Raw genomic sequence first — 19,228 nt, forward strand, 5'->3', positions numbered from 1 at the left:
AGGAAAGCTGGAGAGGGGCTTTTTACAAGGGCATGGAGTGACAGGACGAGGGGGAACGGTTTTAAACAGCAAGAGGGGAGATTGAGATGAGATGTGAGGAAGAAATTCTTTGCTGTGAGGGTGGTGAGAGCCTGGCCCAGGCTGCCCAGAGCAGCTGTGGCTGCCCCCTCCCTGGCAGTGTTCAAGGCCAGGTTGGATGGGGCTTGGAGCAACCTGGTCTGGTGGAAGGTGTCCCTGCCCATGGCAGGGGGTTGGAACTGGATGGGCTTTAAGGTCCCTCCCAACCCAAACCAGTCTGTGGTTCTATGGGGTGAGGATTAAACTCCAGTATCGTTCATATCACCGTCCCAGTGGTTGGGTACTCGGCTGAGCCCCAGTGAGGGAGAGGAGCGAGTGCCACTGACGGGATATACTCAGCCCTGGCACTACCCTCCCCCTTTGGGGACCAACATCCCCTCCTAAGGGTGGTCAAACCCTTCTCGACACAACCCCAACCCCCAGAACAAAGCAGGCGTGGAATCAGGCTTTGAAATTCAACTGCTTCTATTCAAGAAACTAGCGGTGTCATTGCACTCTGCCTTCTCCCCCCGGCCCTGGCAGCGCTGGGTTCAACCCCCTGGTCCCACTGGGAGGCAACGGGCACGGTTAAAAATATAAAAGTCGCTGTTTACTCTTATATTTTATATATTTATATATCTGAAATACATGATATCGGTGCCGCCTTCCTCCCTGCTCTCCCTCTCCCCATCTCCTAACTACGGTGGTTTGTGACGAGGATGAACTTAGTACGAGCTAACGGCAAACCCCAGCTGCTCCTGGGTTGTAGCTACCGCTCCCAGGTTGTAGCTACCACTCCCGGGTTGTAGCTACCACTCCTGGCACGCAGGAGAGACGTGGTGTCTTCCCATCTGGCCCTGAGTTTGGATCTCCTCGTGCCCAGCGCGTGGCAGCCGTGTCCTCAGCCCCGGGGGGGGCTGCGAGCTTTGCGTGCGCTTGTGCTCGAGCGTGAGCGGCCGGAGGAGCTCAGCGGGGCGGCCCCGTGTCCGGCACGATGGAGCAAACCCCCCCCCATCAGAGACCTCCGGAAAGGGGCGTGCGAAGGGGTTGGTTTCTCGAGTTGGGTTTCAGATCTTGGACCGCGGCGGGGTGGACGTCCCCGGCGGTGGGTGCTGGGTGCCCCTCCCAACCACCCCGCTCAGCGCCAGGAGGTGGTGGCTGTGCTGGCTGGTGGGCGCCCCGGCCCCTCACGAGCTGTCCACCACCTGATGGGGCAGGGTGACGGAGGAGCCGTTGAGGAAGGAGCCCTGCTTCTCCCGGCCCTTGAGGAAGAAGGTGAGCAGCTCCCCTTTGCCCTTGACGTAGATGGCTCCGCGGCGCACGAAGCGGAAGCCGTACTCCTTCAGGATGAGGTGGGTCTCCTCCACCACCTGCGGGGACAAGTGGACATGGCAGCAGGCTGGGGTTGAGGGGGGTGGTCCTTGCCTGGCACGTGACCCCCTCATGCCACTCGGACAACAGGTCTACCCACCAGCCTGGCTCCCACCCTGTTGTCTTGGGATGCCCTTCTTTGAGCACCCCCTTGCCCTCTTCTCAGCTCGGAGGAGCCCCTCAACCAGCCCCAACCCTCCCGCATGCTCCCGGCAGCACTTTCCCCCTCCCACCCCAAGCCTGGGGGGTCTCCAGGGCTGCAGCCCCACCATGGGTTGCAGATTTGCCCCCCCCCCAGCCTGTCACCCCACCTGTATGTTCCCCATCACGCCGGTGGACTCCATCCTGCTGGCCACGTTCACCGTGTTGCCCCAGATGTCATAGTGCGGCTTGCGGGCACCGATGACGCCCGCTAGCACGGCCCCCTTGTTCATGCCTGCGCAAGAGGGGGAGTAGAGGTCACCTCCGTGCCTGGTGACACGACCAGCACATCCTGGAAGGAGCTGCCCAGGGAGGTGGTGGAGTCACCATCTCTGGAGGGGTTTAAGAAAAGCCTGGACATGGCACTTAGTGCCCTGGTCTAGTTGCCATGGTGGTGTCAGGGCAATGGTTGGACTCGGTGATCCCACAGGGCTCTTCCAACCTGGTTGATTCTGTGATCTGCAGGAGAGTCTGTCCCAGGGGATGGGTCGGGGCTAGAAGGTCCCACCCCAGTCCTGCTGCCTTCAGGGGAAGGAGGCACAGGGGACACCAAGGCAGACCCTGCCCCACGCTCCCCGACTTGCCTATGCGGAGCATGAAGTTGTTGAAGGACTGATAGTTGATGTTCATCAGCGTCACCTTCATGGCCAAGGCAAAGTCAGCCAGGTCGGCCAAGTGCTGCCAGCGCTCCTTATCCGAGAGGGTCTCCTTCTGCAAGGGCAGCGTGGGTCAGGTCTGCTCACCCCTTGCCCACTGTCCCCCCACCGTGGGGACCCCTCACCTTGGCACTGTAGCCGTTGGCATTGGCATCGGGGGTCACTCCAGACGCGGCCATGTAGGTGCTGCCAATGGTTTTGATCTTGGTGATACACCGAAACTGGGGTTCATCCAGGAGCTGAGCCATGGACACAAGGCTCTCAGGCACCCCGAGGCCATGGCAGGTCCTTCTGCCCCCAGATGGGGCAGGAAGGGAAGGTCTGGCCAAGCTCCATGCCATCCCCGCGGCCGGCTCCATCCCAACTCACCGCGTCAAAGTCGGAGATGATCTCGTTGAGGAACCGCAGGCACTCGATGCCCCCGTTGTTGATGCTCTCCTCCGTGTAGAAGTCAGCAAAGTTGGGGAGGGAGGCGAACATGACGCCAATCTCATCGTAGGACTGGCTGTACAGCTCCTGGGGATGGGATGGGATGGTGGCTGTGAGCCAGGGACGTGCCCACGTGTGACACCAGCACCTCCAGCAAGCCCAAACCCTCCTGTGAAGCCATCTTCCCTTGGCACGGGTGGAAAAATGACGGCGCTCTGCAACCTCACCTTGCAAGGCCAAGACATCATCTTCATCCAACCAAAGATGCTCAGCCAGAGCCTACAGCAAAGCCCTCCAGATCTGGAGCCCCCTCCCCAAAATGGGGGTAAACACCCCCTCCTGGGTGCTCCTCACCTCGTCCCGCTTCTTGGAGCCCAGGAAGTGCCTGGCCACGTGCTCGGGCAGCATGTTGGTGACCAGGGCCTCGTTCCAGCGCCGCATCTCGTAGACCCGCTCCTTCTGGTCATGGACATCGATCTTCCAGAGGAAGAGGGTCCTGGCCAGCTTCTCCACCTGTGGGTGGGGGATATGGCTGCACCCCCAAGTTCCCACCCACCAGTGGGTCCCCTCCAGCACTGGGAGTATCCTGGTTGCTGTGGGGCCAGTCTGGGCTTGGAGACAGCCTGGAAAAAGGCTTTGGGACAAGGTGAAGCCCTCACTGGGGATATGAGACCTGCTCCAAGGTGCAAATGGGACCCTCACGGGGCAGGCATGGGCCTTAGGGCCACCACATTGCTGCCCCCCCCAACCATGGGGGCAAGATGGAGTTGTTCTGGAGAGAAAGGGCTTCCTTGGGTGGGCTTCCTTGGAGAAGAGCTGGAGATGCTGTTCACAGCTGGGGCCAAATCCTGCTGCCTTGGAGCTTGCAAGAAATAAGGGCGGGGGCTGAGGGTGAAGACGCAGAGGAGAGGGGAGGTTCCCTGGGGCCGGGGGGGCGAGTCACTCACGTGGCGAGAGAAGTAGTAGAAGCTGAGCATCACGATGAAGATCATCGCCGTCATGGAGTACTTGGAGGGGACCAGCAAGGACCTGCCAGCAGAGGCAGCAAGGCGTGGGTGGGCGGTGGGCACAGCCATGCCCCCCAACCCTGTGCCTACCCCCTGCCACCCCTTACATGCTTTGCTGGCCACGGCGGCGGTCGTACTGGTCAAAGATGTTCTCCCAGGCGTAGATGTTGACGGCACCAGTAGCCCCAGTGATCAGCACCATGAGGGTCAGCTTGACCATGTGGCTGACCTGCACCAGCATGATGGTGGCCACCAAGGCCAGCAAGGCGATGTAGCTGTAGTACTTGGGCTGCTCCCCGCAGCCGCCCGGCCGTGGTGGCCCCACTGTGCCATTGCCCGGCCCACTGTGGTCCTGCTGGCAGCTGAGCTGAGGGCACAAGGGCAGGGTGAGGAGGGGGACATGGGGACGGGCTGCCCCTCTCCATGGGGCTGTGCACCATTACAGGCTCTAGGGATGGAGGATCAGCCCCGTGAGCGCCCAGGCTGGTGGCTCACCATGTCCACGACGTCAGCCATGGTGACGATGATGATGGCGGCCATGGCCCAGGTGTTGCGCGCCCAGCGGGTCCTGTCGATCCAGGTGGAGAAGGCCACGAGCTTTTTGGGGAAGACCTGTGGGGAGAGGAAGGTGGGGAGGGGTTCAGCGAGGCAGGACACGGTGGTGGGACATCATGGTGTGCCACCACCGTGAGTGGTGAGCCCATCTCGCTCTCACCCGGGGGAAGATGGCAGCCAAGGAGCAGAGGGTGAGGACGAGCAGCAGGATCTCTCCCACCACGAAGGTCACGTAGTTGGCCACCAACCTGCCAAAAAGACCCAGAGGAGACGGGTTTGAAGCCTGATGGGGCTGAGCGGGGCTTGGGGCCACCTGACCCCACCACCTCCCTGCCATACCAGGGGTCGATGAAGACCTCCACCACGGCGGTGAAGAAGAGGACGACGCAGGAGCAGCTGAAGGCGGCCCCGCTCTGCTTCTCCTTCTCCACCGAGTAGCGCGTCTCCATCTCGGGGTCGATGAAGCGCATGGAGAGCCGGAAGGTGCTCTTCCCCTTCAGCCTGCTGGCGACACCGCCCGTCACCGTCCGGCGGCGCCGGGGACCCGCCGAGCCGTGCCAGGACACGCCGCCGGCCGCGGTGACTCACGCCTGGATGGACTCGCGCTCCAGCAAGGCCTCGTTGAGCAGCTTGTTGAGCTCCTGCTCGTTCTGCGAGGCGTCCATCACCCGCTCGGCCAGGTCCCGCAGCCGCAGCCGCCGCCGAGGGTTGGGGAAGGAGGGGTTCACCGCCTGCGCCGGCACAGCCGAGCCATCAGCAAGACCACGCCGGCACCGGTGGGACGTTCAACCACCCCAGCGTGGCTATTGGCAGCCCCCAAACGCTTTGGGATGAGATGCTTTGCACGGGCTGTACCTCTCCATCCTCCTCCCCGCTCTCCAGGGTGCCCCTCACCCTGGCGTCGGGCTCCTCGGGCTCCTCGGGGCTGGCGCAGGCCAGGCTGAGGCTACCGTTGCGCTCCTTGGTGTTGACCAACGGTGGGGAGCCACCATGGGATGAGGTCAGCGACAGCTTCTGCAAGGTGGAAGGGTGGTGGGTCATGGTGGGGTGTCCCCCTCCCGACCCCGGCTCGCCGTGGTACCACCGCCACCACTCACCACCCCGTTGATGCCGTTGCGCAGGGGCTGCTTGGGGACCACGACGAGGTAGGTGACGATGGCCTTCTCCTTCAGGTACTCGCAGCGTGAGCCGCCTTCCCCCGGCTCCACCTCGAACTCGCCCTTCAGGCAATCCATGGTGCTCTGCGAGATGTGCACCCGCCTGCCGGCGCCGGCGTCACCCTGGGGCGCAGGGCACCCTGTCCCCGTCCCCCACCTCCACCCCCCCCGCCGGAGATGCTCACCCAGGGATGCCGCCCGCCTCCATCTTGTTGGCCACGGTGACGTCGGTGGACCACACGTCGTACTGCCAGCGCTTCTGGCCCAGCACGCCGCCCAGCACCGTCCCGCTGTGCACCCCCACCCGCATGTCCACCGCCGTCTTGGTCTTCTCCCGCACGTAGCTGGGGGGAGGAGGACAAGGATAGAATCATAAAATCATGGAATCGTGTTGGTTGGAAAGGACCTTTGAGATCATCGAGTCCAACCATTACCCCAGCACTGCCAAGGCCACCATGAACCCATGTCCCTCAGCACCACATCTACACGGCTTTTAAATCCCCCCAGGGATGGGGACTCCACCACTGCCCTGGGCAGCCTGTGCCAGCGCTTGACAACCACAGAATCACAGAATCACAGAATGTTCGGGATTGGAAGGGACCTCGAAAGATCATCTAGTCCAATCCCCCTGCCGGGGCAGGATTGCCTAGACCATATAACACAGGAATGCGTCCAGGCGGGTTTTGAATGTCTCCAGAGAAGGAGACTCCACAACCTCTCTGGGCAGCCTGTGCCAGTGTTCGGTCACCCTTACAGTAAAGAAGTTTTTCCTCAAATTTAAGTGGAACCTCCTGTGCTCCAGCTTGCACCCATTGCCCCTTGTCCTGTCAAGGGATGTCACTGAGAAGAGCCTGGCTCCATCCTCATGACACTTGCCCTTTACATATTTATAAACATTAATGAGGTCACCCCTCAGTCTCCTCTTCTCTAAGCTAAAGAGACCCAGCTCCCTCAGCCTCTCCTCATAAGGGAGATGTTCCACCCCCTTAATCATCTTCGTGGCTCTGCGCTGGACTCTCTCTAGCAGTTCCCTGTCCTTCTTGAACTGAGGGGCCCAGAACTGGACACAATATTCCAGATGCGGCCTCACCAGGGCAGAGTAGAGGGGGAGGAGAACCTCTCTCGACCTGCTAACCACCCCCCTTCTAATCCACCCCAGGATGCCATTGGCCTTCTTGGCCACAAGGGCACACTGCTGGCTCATGGTCATCCTGCTGTCCACTAGGACCCCCAGGTCCCTTTCCCCTCCACTGGTCTCCAACAGCTCTGCCCCCAACTTGTACTGGTACATGGGGTTGTTCTTGCCCAGATGCAGGACAGCGCACTCTAATCCCTCATCCAAGTCATTAATGAATATATTGAATAAACCCTTTCCATGAAGAAATTGTCCCTGATCTCCAATCTAAACCTCCCCTGGCACAACTTGAGGCCGTTTCCTCTCGTCCCATCACTTGTTACCTGAGAGAAGAGACCGACCCCCCCTCGCTACACCCTCCTTGCAGGCAGTTGTAGAGAGCGAGAAGGTCTCCCCTCAGCCTCCTTTTCTCCAGGCTAAACCCCCCCAGGTCCCTCAGCCGCTCCCCATCACACTTGTGCTCCAGACCCTTCCCCAGCCCCGTTGCCCTTCTCTGGACTCGCTCCAGCACCTCAAGGTCTTTCTTGTCGTGAGGGGCCCAAAACTGCACCCAGGATTCGAGGTGCGGCCTCACCAGTGCCGAGCACAGGGGGACGATCCCTGCCCTAGTCCTGCTGGCCACACTAGTGCTGGTACAAGCCAGGATGCTGGTGGTCTTCTTGGCCACCTGGGCACACTGATGGCTCATATCCAGCCGCCATTGACCAACACCCCCAGGTCCTTTCCCACCAGGCACTTTCCAGCCACTCTTCCCCAGCCTGTAGCGGTGCGGGGGGTTGTTGTGCCCCAAGTGCAGGACCCTACACTTGCCCTTGTTGACCCTCACACAGTGGCCTCGGCCCATCGCTCCAGCCTGTCCAGACCCCTCTGCAGAGCCTCCTGCCCTCCAGCACATCAACACCCCACCCAACACGGTGTCATCTGCGAACTGACTGAGGGTGCACTCGATCCCCTCGTCCAGATCATTGATATTGAAGAGAACTGGCCCCAACACTGAGCCCTGGGGGACACCACTGGTGACCAGATGATATTGGGGTCACCCCCTCCCACCCCATCCCAAACCTCCCCCCGCCCCCATCATTAATACTTGAATGCATTTTGCAGAGGCTCAACCCCCAAAGCCCCCACAGTGCACCCCAGCCCACCCACCAGGACCCCCCCACCCCTCCCTGAGAAGAAAGCCCTTACGAGATGGCCTCCACCATGGCCAGCCCCATGAGGATGGAGCAGACGGCGTGGTCCTCCCGGTACTCGGGCAGCCCGCAGATGCAGTAGTAGCAGTCACCAAGGATCTTGATGCGCAGCTGGTGGTACTTCTGGGGACGGGGATGGGGGGGGGGCACGGTGTCAACCCCCCACCACCAGCTGGGACCTCCTCCCCACCCCAACCCCTCGCCCAGGCTGACCTTGACCCACGCAGAGTCTCCCGTGCCCAGCAGGGACATAAATAATCGGATTTTCCATTCCCACCCCGGCTCCCCGGAGGGCTCAGTCGGGTGCCCGGCCACACGCCAGCTTGGGGGGGGCACCCCCCCCTTCCCAGCTCTATTTTTGCAACACAGGACAGGGCGTCTCCCACAGAATATTTTATAATAATATTTTAACAATAATATTTTAACCTCCTCATCCCCATCCCAGGATGAAGCTTTCAGCTGGGGTTGGAGCGGGGGTACGTGGTGGCTGAGACCTGCCCCGCTCGTGACATGCCAGGCAGGGTTTGGGGAGGGGGGCACTCACGGCTGCCAGCTTATCGAAGCGGGCGAAGAGCTCGTTGAGGAGCTTCACCAGCTCCTGGGCGCTGCAGGACGAGGAGAGCTGGGTGAAACCCACGATGTCTGCGAAGAGGATGCTGCGGGGAGCAACGGCGAGCGGCTCAGCCCCACGTGTCCCCCTCCAAAAAGGGGGCCCCAAGCCATGGTCTGGTTGGTGGCTGTCCCCGTCACCCTGTGTCACCACAAACCACCCCAATCTCTCCCCTCTTTATCACAGAATCACAGAATCACTGAGGTTGGCAGAGCCCTCTGGGCTCATCGAGTCCAACCATTGCCCTGACACCACCATGGCAACTAGACCAGGGCACTCAGTGCCATGTCCAGGCTTTTCTTAAACCCCTCCAGAGATGGGGACTCCACCACCTCCCTGGGCAGCCCCTTCCAATGGCTAATGACCCTTGCTGAGAAGAAATGCTTCCTAATGTCCAACCTGAACCTCCCCTGGCAAAGCTTGAGGCTGTGTCCTCTTGTCCTAGCGCTGGTTGAAGGGATGGTCCTACCTGACGTTCTCATGGCGGTACATGTACATGGTGTTGAACTGCTGCATCTCCTTCTGGCTCGGGTCCTTCTTCATGTCCTTCAGCATCTCATCGGCCACGTGCTTGGGCAGGATGGAGAGCATCAGCCGCTCCTGGGGACGGGCACGGAGGGGAGCTCGCCACGGCTTGAAGCCAAGACCATGCCAAGCCCAGCAACGCATGGAGTGAATCCATGGTGCAAATCCATGGTGCAAATCCATGGTGCAACTTCACGGTCTAAATGTGTTGCAACTCCTCCGATAAAATTATCCCCTCTCCTGCTTTCCTGTAGCCCCTTCAGGTACTGGAAGGTGCTAGAAGGTGAGGATGCACACATGGATGGTAGGTCCCCCTTGGTGATGCTCTGCCATAGGTGCCAGCCACTGCTTTTACCATTTTCCTCCCTATTTCACAGGTTCTCATCAAGATTTTTACAAGTGGGAATAAATCCCAGCCAGGGGAGGGTGGCACTTTTGGGGCACTGCCGTGTCCCTGTCCCCAGAGCCTTGGGAAGGAGGGACAGTCCCTTATCTGGACACGGGTTGAGGAGCTGCAAAATCTGCTTGTGCACCCCAGCTCCCTTCTGCAGGGGCAAGCCAGACCCCAGCCCCTCGCTGGGAGCACGAGAATTACAATGCCTTGGGCTGGCCAAGGTTTTATCAGCCCAAATAAACCCGGGCCATGGTGCTGGGGGTGACCTCAGGCTCTGCACCCATGTCCCCCAAGGTCCCTGCGAGCTGCCCCAGGGTGTCCTGCCCCGGGGTTGGGTGTATGAACCCGGGTTAAACCACGCCAGGGAGGATTTATCAATTTAAAAGCGTGGTGGGTACCCGCATCCACGCACAGGACCAGACCAAGGTCCCCCAGGAGGATCAAGGCCACCTGGGGACATCGTACCCCTTGCTGTCCCCACTGGACCTGCAGCCCGCCGGTGGCCTGGAGGGAGGAGGGATGGATGTGGCCACCAGCATCGCTCCCTGCCCCGCAGCCCCCCCTTCCCCGAGCCACTCGGCCACACGCCAGCGGCCTTTCCTGCTATTTTTAGCTCAGTTCTCTAAGGAAACTGAGCTCATGGGAGAATAATCCCCGTGTCCCTCCCTACACCCCTCCGAACCCACGAGCTGGGGCCTTGAAGGCGCTCGGAGCATCCCCCAGCCCCAGGATTTGCCCCCATCGCTCAGCCCTGGCCCTAGCCCCACCAGAGCATCCACCCCCGTTTCGCAGCAAAGGGGACACGCTGGTGTCACCGACCCGACCCAACCACGTGGCTCTTGTTGCCATTGGGAGCAAATTGCTCCCAGATAAGAGATGGGAGATAGGGAGAGAGGCCCCAGATAAGGCACTAAAATTAGCCCAAGCTGGAGAAAACGGGGCTTTGAGACAGCTCGTTGGCCCCGTGACACCCGCTCCTCACCCACCGCTCCTCTTGCCGGGCCACCACGGCGCGGTGCCGGCACAGCCACACGCGGGGGGCTTCACCCCGGCGGGGATCGCTGCTGGCTCTGCCGTCCCCATCGTGGGCTGCTGCAGGACCAGCCCGTGAGGTGGCCGGGGTCCTGATGGGGACCTGCTCTGTGGCCATGTTTGGGGATGGGGACCTGCTCCATGGCCATGTTTGGGGACAGGAACCTGCTGCGTGGTTGTGTCTGGGGATGGGGACCTGCTGCATGGCCATGTCTGGGGACAGGGACCTACTGCGTGGCTGTGCTTGGGGATGGGGACCTGCTGCATGGCCATGCCTGGGGATGGGGACCTGCTGCATGGCCATGGTTGGGGATGGGGACCTGCTGTATGGCCATGTTTGGGGACAGGGACCTGCTGCGTGGCTGTGCTTGGGGATGGGGACCTGCTGCGTGGCCATGGTTGGGGACAGGGACCTGCTGCATGGCCATGCATGGGGATGGGGACCTGCTGCGTGGCCATGTTTGGGGATGGGGACCTGCTGCATGGCCATGTTTGGGGACAGGGACCTGCTGCGTGGCTGTGCCTGAGGACAGGGACCTGCTGCGTGGCTGTGCTCGGGGATGGGGACAGCTTGGTGGTGGCCATGGCAGGAGCTGGGAGGCCCTGGAAGAGGACATGGACAGTCCCCAAACTGGGCACAGAGTGCAAAGCTACAAAAGCATTTCCCACCTCGGGTCCTCCTGTCCCCATCGCCACCCACCACGGACCCTCCACGCTGCGCAGGGTGCAGGCTGTGGGTGCCTTATCCATGTCCCAAAGCCACATCGGTGTCCCATCACTGTCCCCTTGCCCAGCCGTGGCTCCTACCTGCTGCTGGCTCTGCTCCTCCAGGTTGAGCTTGACCTCGAGGGACTGGCGTGCTTCCAGGAAGGCTTTGCGGTGCTTGCGGTCGGCCATGTAGTAGGACATGGTGCCCACCGTGATGGCGCAAAGGTAGATGGCAACGTTGGACAGGAGCTTTGGGGACAGAGAGGAGATGGGGGTGAGCAGAGCCATGGGGAAGCCTGTGTGTGCCCTGGGGATGGGCACAGAATCACAGAATCAATGAGGTTGGCAGAGCCCTCTGGGATCATCGAGTCCAACCATTGCCCTGACACCACCACGTCAACTAGACCAGGGCACTAAGTGCCATGTCCAGTCTTTTCTTAAACCCCTCCAGAGATGGTGACTCCACCACCTCCCTGGGCAGCCCCTTCCAATGCCTAATGACCCTTGCTGAGAAGAAATGCTTCCTAATGTCCAACCTCAACCTCCCCTGGCCAAGCTTGAGGCTGTGTCCTCTTGTCCTAGCGCTAGTTGCCTGGGAGAAGAGGCCGACTCCCACTTCACTACAACCTCCCTTCAGGTAGTTGTAGACTGCACTAAGGTCACCTCTGAGCCTCCTCTTCTCCAGGCTAAACACCCCCAGCTCCCTCAGCCGTTCCTCGGAGGTCAGACCCTCCAGACCCTTCACCACAAGTGAAGGTCCAGACCCTTGTCACCACAAGTCCCTCTTTGGGCAGCACAGCCTGATCGGTGAGAGCGAAAAAAAATACTCAGATGCTGGAGGAGGACATAAAATACACCCTGGGGACAAACCATGGAGCCACGGCCACCGTGAAGTGCTGGGGGGACTCACTGGGGCTGGAGGGACCATCACGGTGGCTCTGCAGGAGGGGTCCAGCGGGGCTCACACCCTGAGCATCCCAGGAGACCCCGCGCTCCCCGCGGGCTGGCTCCGCGTCGTTAAACCACGCAGAGATGTTTTGGAAAAAGCCACCAGGGCGGTGGGGGCCCGGGGGAAGGCGCTGCTGGAGGCCAGCGGCTCTGGGCGGCTCACGTGCCACCCGCTCCCCTCGCCCCTGCCACGGGAACCGCGCCCCGTTGTGCAGAAAAAGCGAATAAAAACACAGCCAAACCCTAAAATCCGGGATTGACTCCTGCTCCTGGCCCTCTCCATCCCTCTCAACGGCCACAAATACGGCTGTGAGCCTGCAGCACCGGAGGGGGATGTCCCTGGGTGTGACAACCCACCCTGTTTTCTTTGAGGTTTCAAGGGAACGTGGTACGGAGGCTCGCTGCCTCGTCACCGAAGGCTGGACCCTGTCCCATGCTTGGGCTGGACCCTGTCCCATCCCACAGGCTGGACTCCAGCTCCATGGGCTGGACCCCATCCTCCGAGCTGGATCCTGTCCCCATGGGCTGCAGACATCCCATCTCACAGGCTGGATCCTGTCCCCATGGGCTGGAGACATCCTATCCCACGGGCTGGACCCCATCTTCTGGGCTGGAGCCATCCCATCCCATGGGCTGGACCCCGTCTTCTGGGCTGGACCCTGTCCCCATGGGCTGGAGACATCCCATCCCACGGGCTGGACCCCATCTTCTGGGCTGGAGCCATCCTATCCCACGGGCTGGACCCCATCTTCTGGGCTGGACCCCGTCCCCATGGGCTGGAGGCATCTCACCTCACATACTGGACCCTGTCCCCATGGGCTGGACCCATCTCACCCCATGGACTGGACCCTGTCTCCATGGGCTGGAGCCATCCCATCCCACGGGCTGGACCCCATCTTCTGGGCTGGATCCTGTCCCCATGGGCTGGACCCCATCCCCATGGGCTGGAGGCATCTCACCTCACATACTGGACCCCGTCCCCATGGGCTGGACCCATCTCACCCCATGGACTGGACCCTGTCTCCATGGGCTGGAGACATCCCATCCCATGGGCTGGACCCCATCTTCTGGGCTGGATCCTGTCCTCATGGGCTGGACCCCATCCCCATGGGCTGGAGGCATCCCATCCCACAAACTGGACCCCATCCCCATGGGCTGGACCCATCTCACCCCATGGACTGGACCCTGTCTCCATGGGCTGGAGACATCCCATCCCACGGGCTGGACCCCATCTTCTGGGCTGGATCCTGTCCCCATGGGCTGGACCCCATCCCCATGGGCTGGAGGCATCTCACCTCACATACTGGACCCCGTCCCCATGGGCTGGACCCATCTCACCCCATGGGCTGGACCCTGTCTCCATGGGCTGGAGACATCCTATCCCACGGGCTGGACCCCATCTTCTGGGCTGAAGCCATCCCATCCCACGGGCTGGACCCCATCTTCTGGGCTGGACCCTGTCCCCATGGGCTGGAGACGTCCTATCCCACGGGCTGGACCCCATCTTCTGGGCTGGATCCTGTCCCCATGGGCTGGACCCCATCCCCATGGGCTGGAGGCATCCCATCCCACAAACTGGACCCCGTCCCCATGGGCTGGACCCATCGTACTGGACCCCATCCCAATGGGCTGGACCCACATCACCCCACGGACTGGACCCCATCCACAGACTGGACCCCGTCCCCATGGGCTGGAGACATCCCACCTCACGGATTGGACCCTGTCCCCATGGGCTGGACCCATCTCACCCCATGAACAGCACCCCGTGTCCCCGCAGCCATTGGAGGGGACGGAGCAGGTTTGCAGCTGGGAGCAAAGAGCCCTTCGTGGAAAATCTGACTGATGAGGGAAAAGTTGAAAGAATTTGGGTTGTTTAGTCTGGAAAGGGGACGAGCGACGGGGAGGATGTGACAACAGGCTCCAGCTACGCCAGAGGGGCGATGGGGACATGGAGGTGTCCTCCCACCGCACGGGCCATGGGCTGTGTCACAGCCAGCGGGGAGGAGGCAGCGGGAAGAGCGTGGAGCCACTCCTGGGCCGCACTCAGCATCCTTCTCCTGATCCCCAGCTCCCCAGTACGGACCTTATCCCGTCCCTGGTCCCCGTATCCCACAGCCCAGCTCGGTCAGAGGAAAGCCCTAGTGTGACCCCACTCTCAGGGAGTCCCTGTCCTCGGGAGGGACATCAAGCCCCGAGCAGCCCGGTCTCATCGCATGGCAACAGGGAGGATGTGCCAACCCCTTCCATGCAGGGGGAAACTGAGGCACGGATGAGACAGGCCTCGTGCGGCAATAAAAACAGGGCCCTGGGTGCTGACACGGCTCCGTGCTGGGGATGATAAAATGATTCGCAGCAAGGAAACATTTTTTTGGGGGGGGAAGAGCATGAGGAGCAGGGGAGAGCGCCTGGGACCTCCAGTTGATGCCCCAGGGCCGGATCCTGCCCCAGGCCCCACCGCTGCAGCTGGGGGATCCCCGGGAAGCCCCTGCACCCCTGGCACGGCAGATGGTGAGCGAGGAGCCGTCTGGAGGTGGGCACGGAGGAGAAACCCCCCAAAACAAGCAGCCACTTGCTATTTTTAACCAGCCTCTCAGGCTGTCATGACAACAGGCCACTCTGGGCTGGATGGACATGGGGCTGCTTGGCATGGCTTGGCACAGCTTGGCACACCAGGGCCACCAGAAACCCCAAGGATCCGCTCACCCAGCACCGCGTGGCACAGCCGCATCCCACGCCGAGCATCCTCCAGCCGTGCGACGGATGCTCGGCCCCAAAAACCTCCCCCGGCGCTTGCCCACGTGCCTCGAGTTGCAAAATACCTCCCAGCACCCCAAAACACGGCAGGGAACAGCCCGACACGGAGGAGACCCTGATGCCAGCACTGTCACCGGTCATTGCACTCAGTAATCTGGGGGGCAGCGAGAGGAAGATGCGTGGGTGGACCGAGCCTCATCCCTCCATCCCCATGGGGATCCCGCAGGGAAGGTCGTGGTGGGATGTGCTGGGGCCACCCAAACGGGGACTGGGTGACCAGTGAGGACGCAACCGTGGCAGATACAGCCTCGACCACCACCAAACCCCAACCCCCTGCCACGACCCAGCCTTGGGGCTCCCCCTCTCCCATTATCCCCCTTCCCCGGGGCTGCACCAGCCCCGCTCAAGCGACATCTTCCAGTTCACCCTATTAATAGCGGTGCCCTCCGGGAGCCACACCACCACCGGCCGCAATCGCCGAGCGGAGGATGTTTATTTCTGGACATAATGTTCCTCCTTTCGCCGAGGCTGAGGCATGCCGCGTTGCCAAGGTTTTACCGGCCCCGGACTCGCCGTGCCACGGCAATGATTAACGTGGTGGCAGCGGCACATGCGTGGTGCCTCATGGGGGGGGGATGCCCGCATGTCCCCTCGCTTCCCGCACCCCAGGGCTGGTGGCACCTCACCGGGAGGGCACCCACGCTGCCACCCCAGCACCAAAAACTGTGCCCCAAAAGTGGTTTTCTTTGCAAAACGCCGTGTGACACCGGGAGATGTCCCACGCCGAGGGACACACACACCCCAGAGACAGGAAAAACTCGGTATTTTGGGGTTTTTGGGGGAACAGGCTCCATTTTCCAAACTCACAGGCTCAACGCTCCCAAAAAGCAAATAAACACCCCCCTTCTCCCTTCCTATTTCAGCTGGGGGTCTCCCAGGACCTGACTCAGAGCATCCCAAATTCCCCTCGCATCCTCCCACGGAGCAGGGCGGGTGCTTCCAGGGGGATTTTCCCCGCTGCCACCAGCAGCCACCAGCACACAAGTTTTCAGCTCTGGCTTTATTTTTTCTCCCCCACCCCAGCCATGGAAAGGCTCCCCAGCTCGAGGGGTGCATGGCCAGGCGGTGGGGACATCGGTGGGAGAAAAAGGGCTCAGCCAAGCTGTGAAACCCACTGATTTAGGGAATAAAACCAGTCTCTAACTGCTCCAGGTGGGTATTTCCCAGGAAATATTGTGAACCCCGTGGGCAAGGGACGGCTCTCCCCCGTGTCCCCTCCTTTGCTGCCTGCGTCAAGGGGTGGCCCATCCTTAGGGCCACGTTTGGGCTCGGAGACGCTGTTTCTCCAGCTTTGTTGGTGCAGGTAATCACCCCGAAGCATCCCCAGGCTCTGCTGCAGGCACAGGGCTGGGTGATGGGCATCGCCCAGGGACCAAGCCGGGGCCAAGCAACTGCCTGGCTCCTTCCTCCTGGGAGAGCTCCGGAGGCTGTTTGTGAGCCCGGAAGCTGGGCTCCTGCCACGTTTCTGCTAAAAATGGCCATTTTTGGACATTTTTAGCTATTTTTGCAATTCAAAGGGAAATGGGCGCAAGCAAGGCCACTGAACAGGGTGGACGGGGGAGCCTGAGGTCCACCGTGCCTCAGTTTCCCCAGCAGCCCAACATGTGTCCACGCACCCCAGGTGGCTCCTGGGGACGGATCGTGCTTGTAGGGCCGGGTCTGTGGCCATGTGTCCCAGCACGGGCTCCTGCACTCCCCAGCACCTCACTCCCTACGCGGGTCAATCCTCAGGCATGTTTTGGGAGCCCCTTGCTCCCAGCAAACACCATGATCAGCTCGCAGGGTCCGGATCAAACCTGGCTTTAGGGTGAGGGCACAGGGAGGGGGACGGACCCTACGGTAACTCATGGAAACACTAAACGGGGACGATTTGCCCGTCACCCCCCGCCACCCCGGGGGACCCCACACCCCCTCCCGCTGGCCCCGTACCTGTCTCAGCAGCGCGCTCTCATCCAGGGCGTCCTGGCGCTGCTGGGCGATGGTGACACCGAGCACCAGCGTGTGAACGCCGCAGGAGACGCCGGTGATGAGCACGATGGGCGCCAAGCGCAAGGGCAGCGTGATGAAGAAGGAGAAGACGAAGAAAGCTTGCCAGCCCACCGTGTCGCTGGCCTCAGGCGAGCGGGAGAAGTTGAGACCCAGGTAGCAGAAGATCTGGGCCATGATGAGGACCCAGAGGATGTAGGGCAGGAACCTGCGGGCCACGCGCTCGGGGAGCAACCTGTACTTGCAGAGGATGAAGAGCAGCACGTGGGCGACCAAGCCGGCCGCCGCGGCCAGCACCGGGGCCAGCTTGTCGGCGGCGTAGACCACGGCACACATGACGAGGACGTAGCAATCGAAGAGGGCGGCGAAGACCACCAGCACCAGGAGGGTTTCGTGACGTTGGCGACGGAAATAGGTCTGGTAGAGGTTCTCCAGGGACTCGGGAGCGAAGGTGAGGCGCATGAACCGGGGGAGGCAGAGGCAGGGGCCCGAGCTACGCACCGTCACCTCGTGGGTCCGACCCACGCCGTGCCCGGGGTCCGACGGCAAGCTCACCGAGTAGTCGGCGGAGTATTCGGCCGAGCACTCGGGCTCCGAAAACGCCCTGTTCCTCGGCATCGCCGCACCTTATCCCCCGCTCCGGCCCCGCAGAGATGCCTCGGTCCCCCCCACCGCAGCCCAGCGCTCACCGGGGCATCCCCCGCAGCACCGCCGAGCCCCGGACCCCCGAAGCCCGCTGCGTGCCGGGGAGGGGAAGGGGGAGGCCGGGGGCGAGCTCGCCCCGCTCCCTGCCAGCCCTCCCCGGCCCTGTGCGCAGTGCCAGCCCCGCAGCCCCGGCGCCGCGGAGATGTCGCGATGCCTCCCTGCCCCCTCCTCCGAGGGCCACCGGCTCCGGGGGGGGACGAGCTCCGGGCTGCGCCCCGGTGCTGCCTCCCGGGGGGATGGATGGAGAGATGGAGGGATGGAGAAGGGCCGGGGTGCGGGGTCCCAGCCCGGCTGCCGCAGCCCCGGGGAGCGCAGGTGCGGCCCCGCCGCCAGCATCCTCCGCCCCCGCTCCGCTCCCTACCCCCGGGGCCGCCCCGTCCGGCCGCCCCCGCCGCCTCCTCGTCCCCGGCCCCGCGGAGGCACGGTGAGCGGTTCGGGATGGGGTGGGGGGGGATGCAAGGGGGAGCTGGCAGGGCTTCCCCCGGGCCGGGGGCGGGCACCCACCGCCGGCCGGGCCGGTACCGGGGCGTCCCCGCCTCCCGTAACCCCCTCGGTGCCGGCTGCGGGGAGGCCCCGCTGCCACCGGGGAGGGGGAAAGCGGCCAGCGGGCCCGTTGCCAGGGGGTTTTTGCACCCACTCGTGGCCCTCCCTCGGTCCCCCGGGAAGCTCGGACACGGGGCTGCTCCCCCACTCCATCCTCCTCCTCGTCCCCCCCTCCCCAGCAGCTCACAGACCCCACAGCACCCGGGGCTACGCCCCCCGGGGACCCACGTGTCGCTGGGTGCCAGGGACCCCAACCCAGGGGATGAGCAGGGTGCCATACACCCCACAGCCCCATAGCGGGCCAGGCTGTCCTTCCCCCAGCTCCTCTCGCCCCATAGAACCACGGTTTGGGTTGGGAGGGACAAAGCCCATCCAGTTCCAACCCCCTGCCACGGGCAGGGACACCTTCCACCAGACCAGGTTGCTCCCAGCCCCATCCAACCTGGCCTTGAACACTGCCAGGGAGGGGGCAGCCACAGCTGCTCTGGGCAACCTGGGCCAGGCTCTCACCACCCTCACAGCAAAGAATTTCTTCCTCACATCTCATCTCAATCTCCCCTCTTTCAGTTTAAAACTGTTCCCCCTCATCCTGTCACTCCATGCCCTTGTAAAAAGCCCCTCTCCAGCTTCCCCTGGCCCTCTCTGGGGTCACAGTCACCTCATAACACCCCCACTGGGGAGCAGAGAAACCCCAATGTCCCCACTGCACGTCCCCCTTCATCTAGGCTGCCCAAATCCCCCCAGCCTGATCAATACCCCACTGAAACCTCTTTGGAAAGTTCCCCCTCCTCTCCCCCACGTTTCAGCTGCCGCCTGCTCCCCTCTTCCACCCCTGGATCTGGAAAAGCGGCTGCGGTTCAGAGCTGATGGAGATGCCCCAAATCAGCCCCGGACCACGCTGCCAGGAGCCTTCCCCAGTACCCAGAACCACGCTGGGCCACACTGAGCCACTGCATGGCCAGGGGCACCGCGCTGCCGTGTGTCCTTGCCCCAGCAGCTCTAACGAGAGGCCACCTCAGCTGCTTTAACAGGGGAAGTAATTGCTTCTGTGCAGTAATTAACACCAAAATGAGAGCACCAAAGCCACAGCTCCCTGGAGGTTTTGGGCGTGCTCGGGGTTATTCCTGAGCTGCAGCTGAGGAGGAGCTCAAGCGAGCAGGGTGTTGGCCAGCAAGGGACAGGGACATGAGCCCTGGCCACCT

The 19,228-nt window shown here is 62.3% G+C and overlaps 1 protein-coding gene across 1 annotated transcript; it reads right to left on the bottom strand.

The window, feature by feature from the left end:
• Positions 1 to 717: 717 nt before the first annotated feature.
• Positions 718 to 17,396, bottom strand: ADCY3 (adenylate cyclase 3). Its single transcript, XM_068397666.1, has 20 exons — positions 16,722 to 17,396; positions 11,130 to 11,279; positions 8,841 to 8,971; positions 8,306 to 8,417; positions 7,757 to 7,884; positions 5,619 to 5,777; positions 5,374 to 5,536; positions 5,132 to 5,290; positions 4,865 to 5,007; positions 4,616 to 4,777; positions 4,437 to 4,524; positions 4,217 to 4,333; positions 3,829 to 4,088; positions 3,662 to 3,743; positions 3,069 to 3,227; positions 2,655 to 2,801; positions 2,411 to 2,524; positions 2,214 to 2,340; positions 1,740 to 1,864; positions 718 to 1,427 (listed from the first exon to the last, which is right to left on the bottom strand). The coding sequence occupies exons 1-20, from the start codon at positions 17,394 to 17,396 to the stop codon at positions 1,245 to 1,247; spliced, it is 3,384 nt and encodes a 1,127-aa protein (XP_068253767.1). The 3' UTR covers positions 718 to 1,244.
• Between the last annotated feature and the right edge of the window lie 1,832 nt (positions 17,397 to 19,228).

Source organism: Nyctibius grandis, chromosome 1 (genome assembly GCF_013368605.1).
Source record: "Nyctibius grandis isolate bNycGra1 chromosome 1, bNycGra1.pri, whole genome shotgun sequence".
Classification (NCBI taxonomy): Eukaryota; Metazoa; Chordata; class Aves; order Nyctibiiformes; family Nyctibiidae; genus Nyctibius; species Nyctibius grandis.

Coding starts and splice junctions, on each gene's coding strand:
- ADCY3 (XM_068397666.1), bottom strand. CDS start 17,396: ATGCCGAGGAACAGGGCGTTTTCGGAGCCCGAGTGCTCGGCCGAATAC. Junction 5,291..5,373: donor GCAACGGCATCAACGGGGTG/GTGAGTGGTGGC, acceptor TCCACCTTGCAG/AAGCTGTCGCTGACCTCATC. Junction 2,525..2,654: donor TCATCTCCGACTTTGACGCG/GTGAGTTGGGAT, acceptor TCCATGGCTCAG/CTCCTGGATGAACCCCAGTT.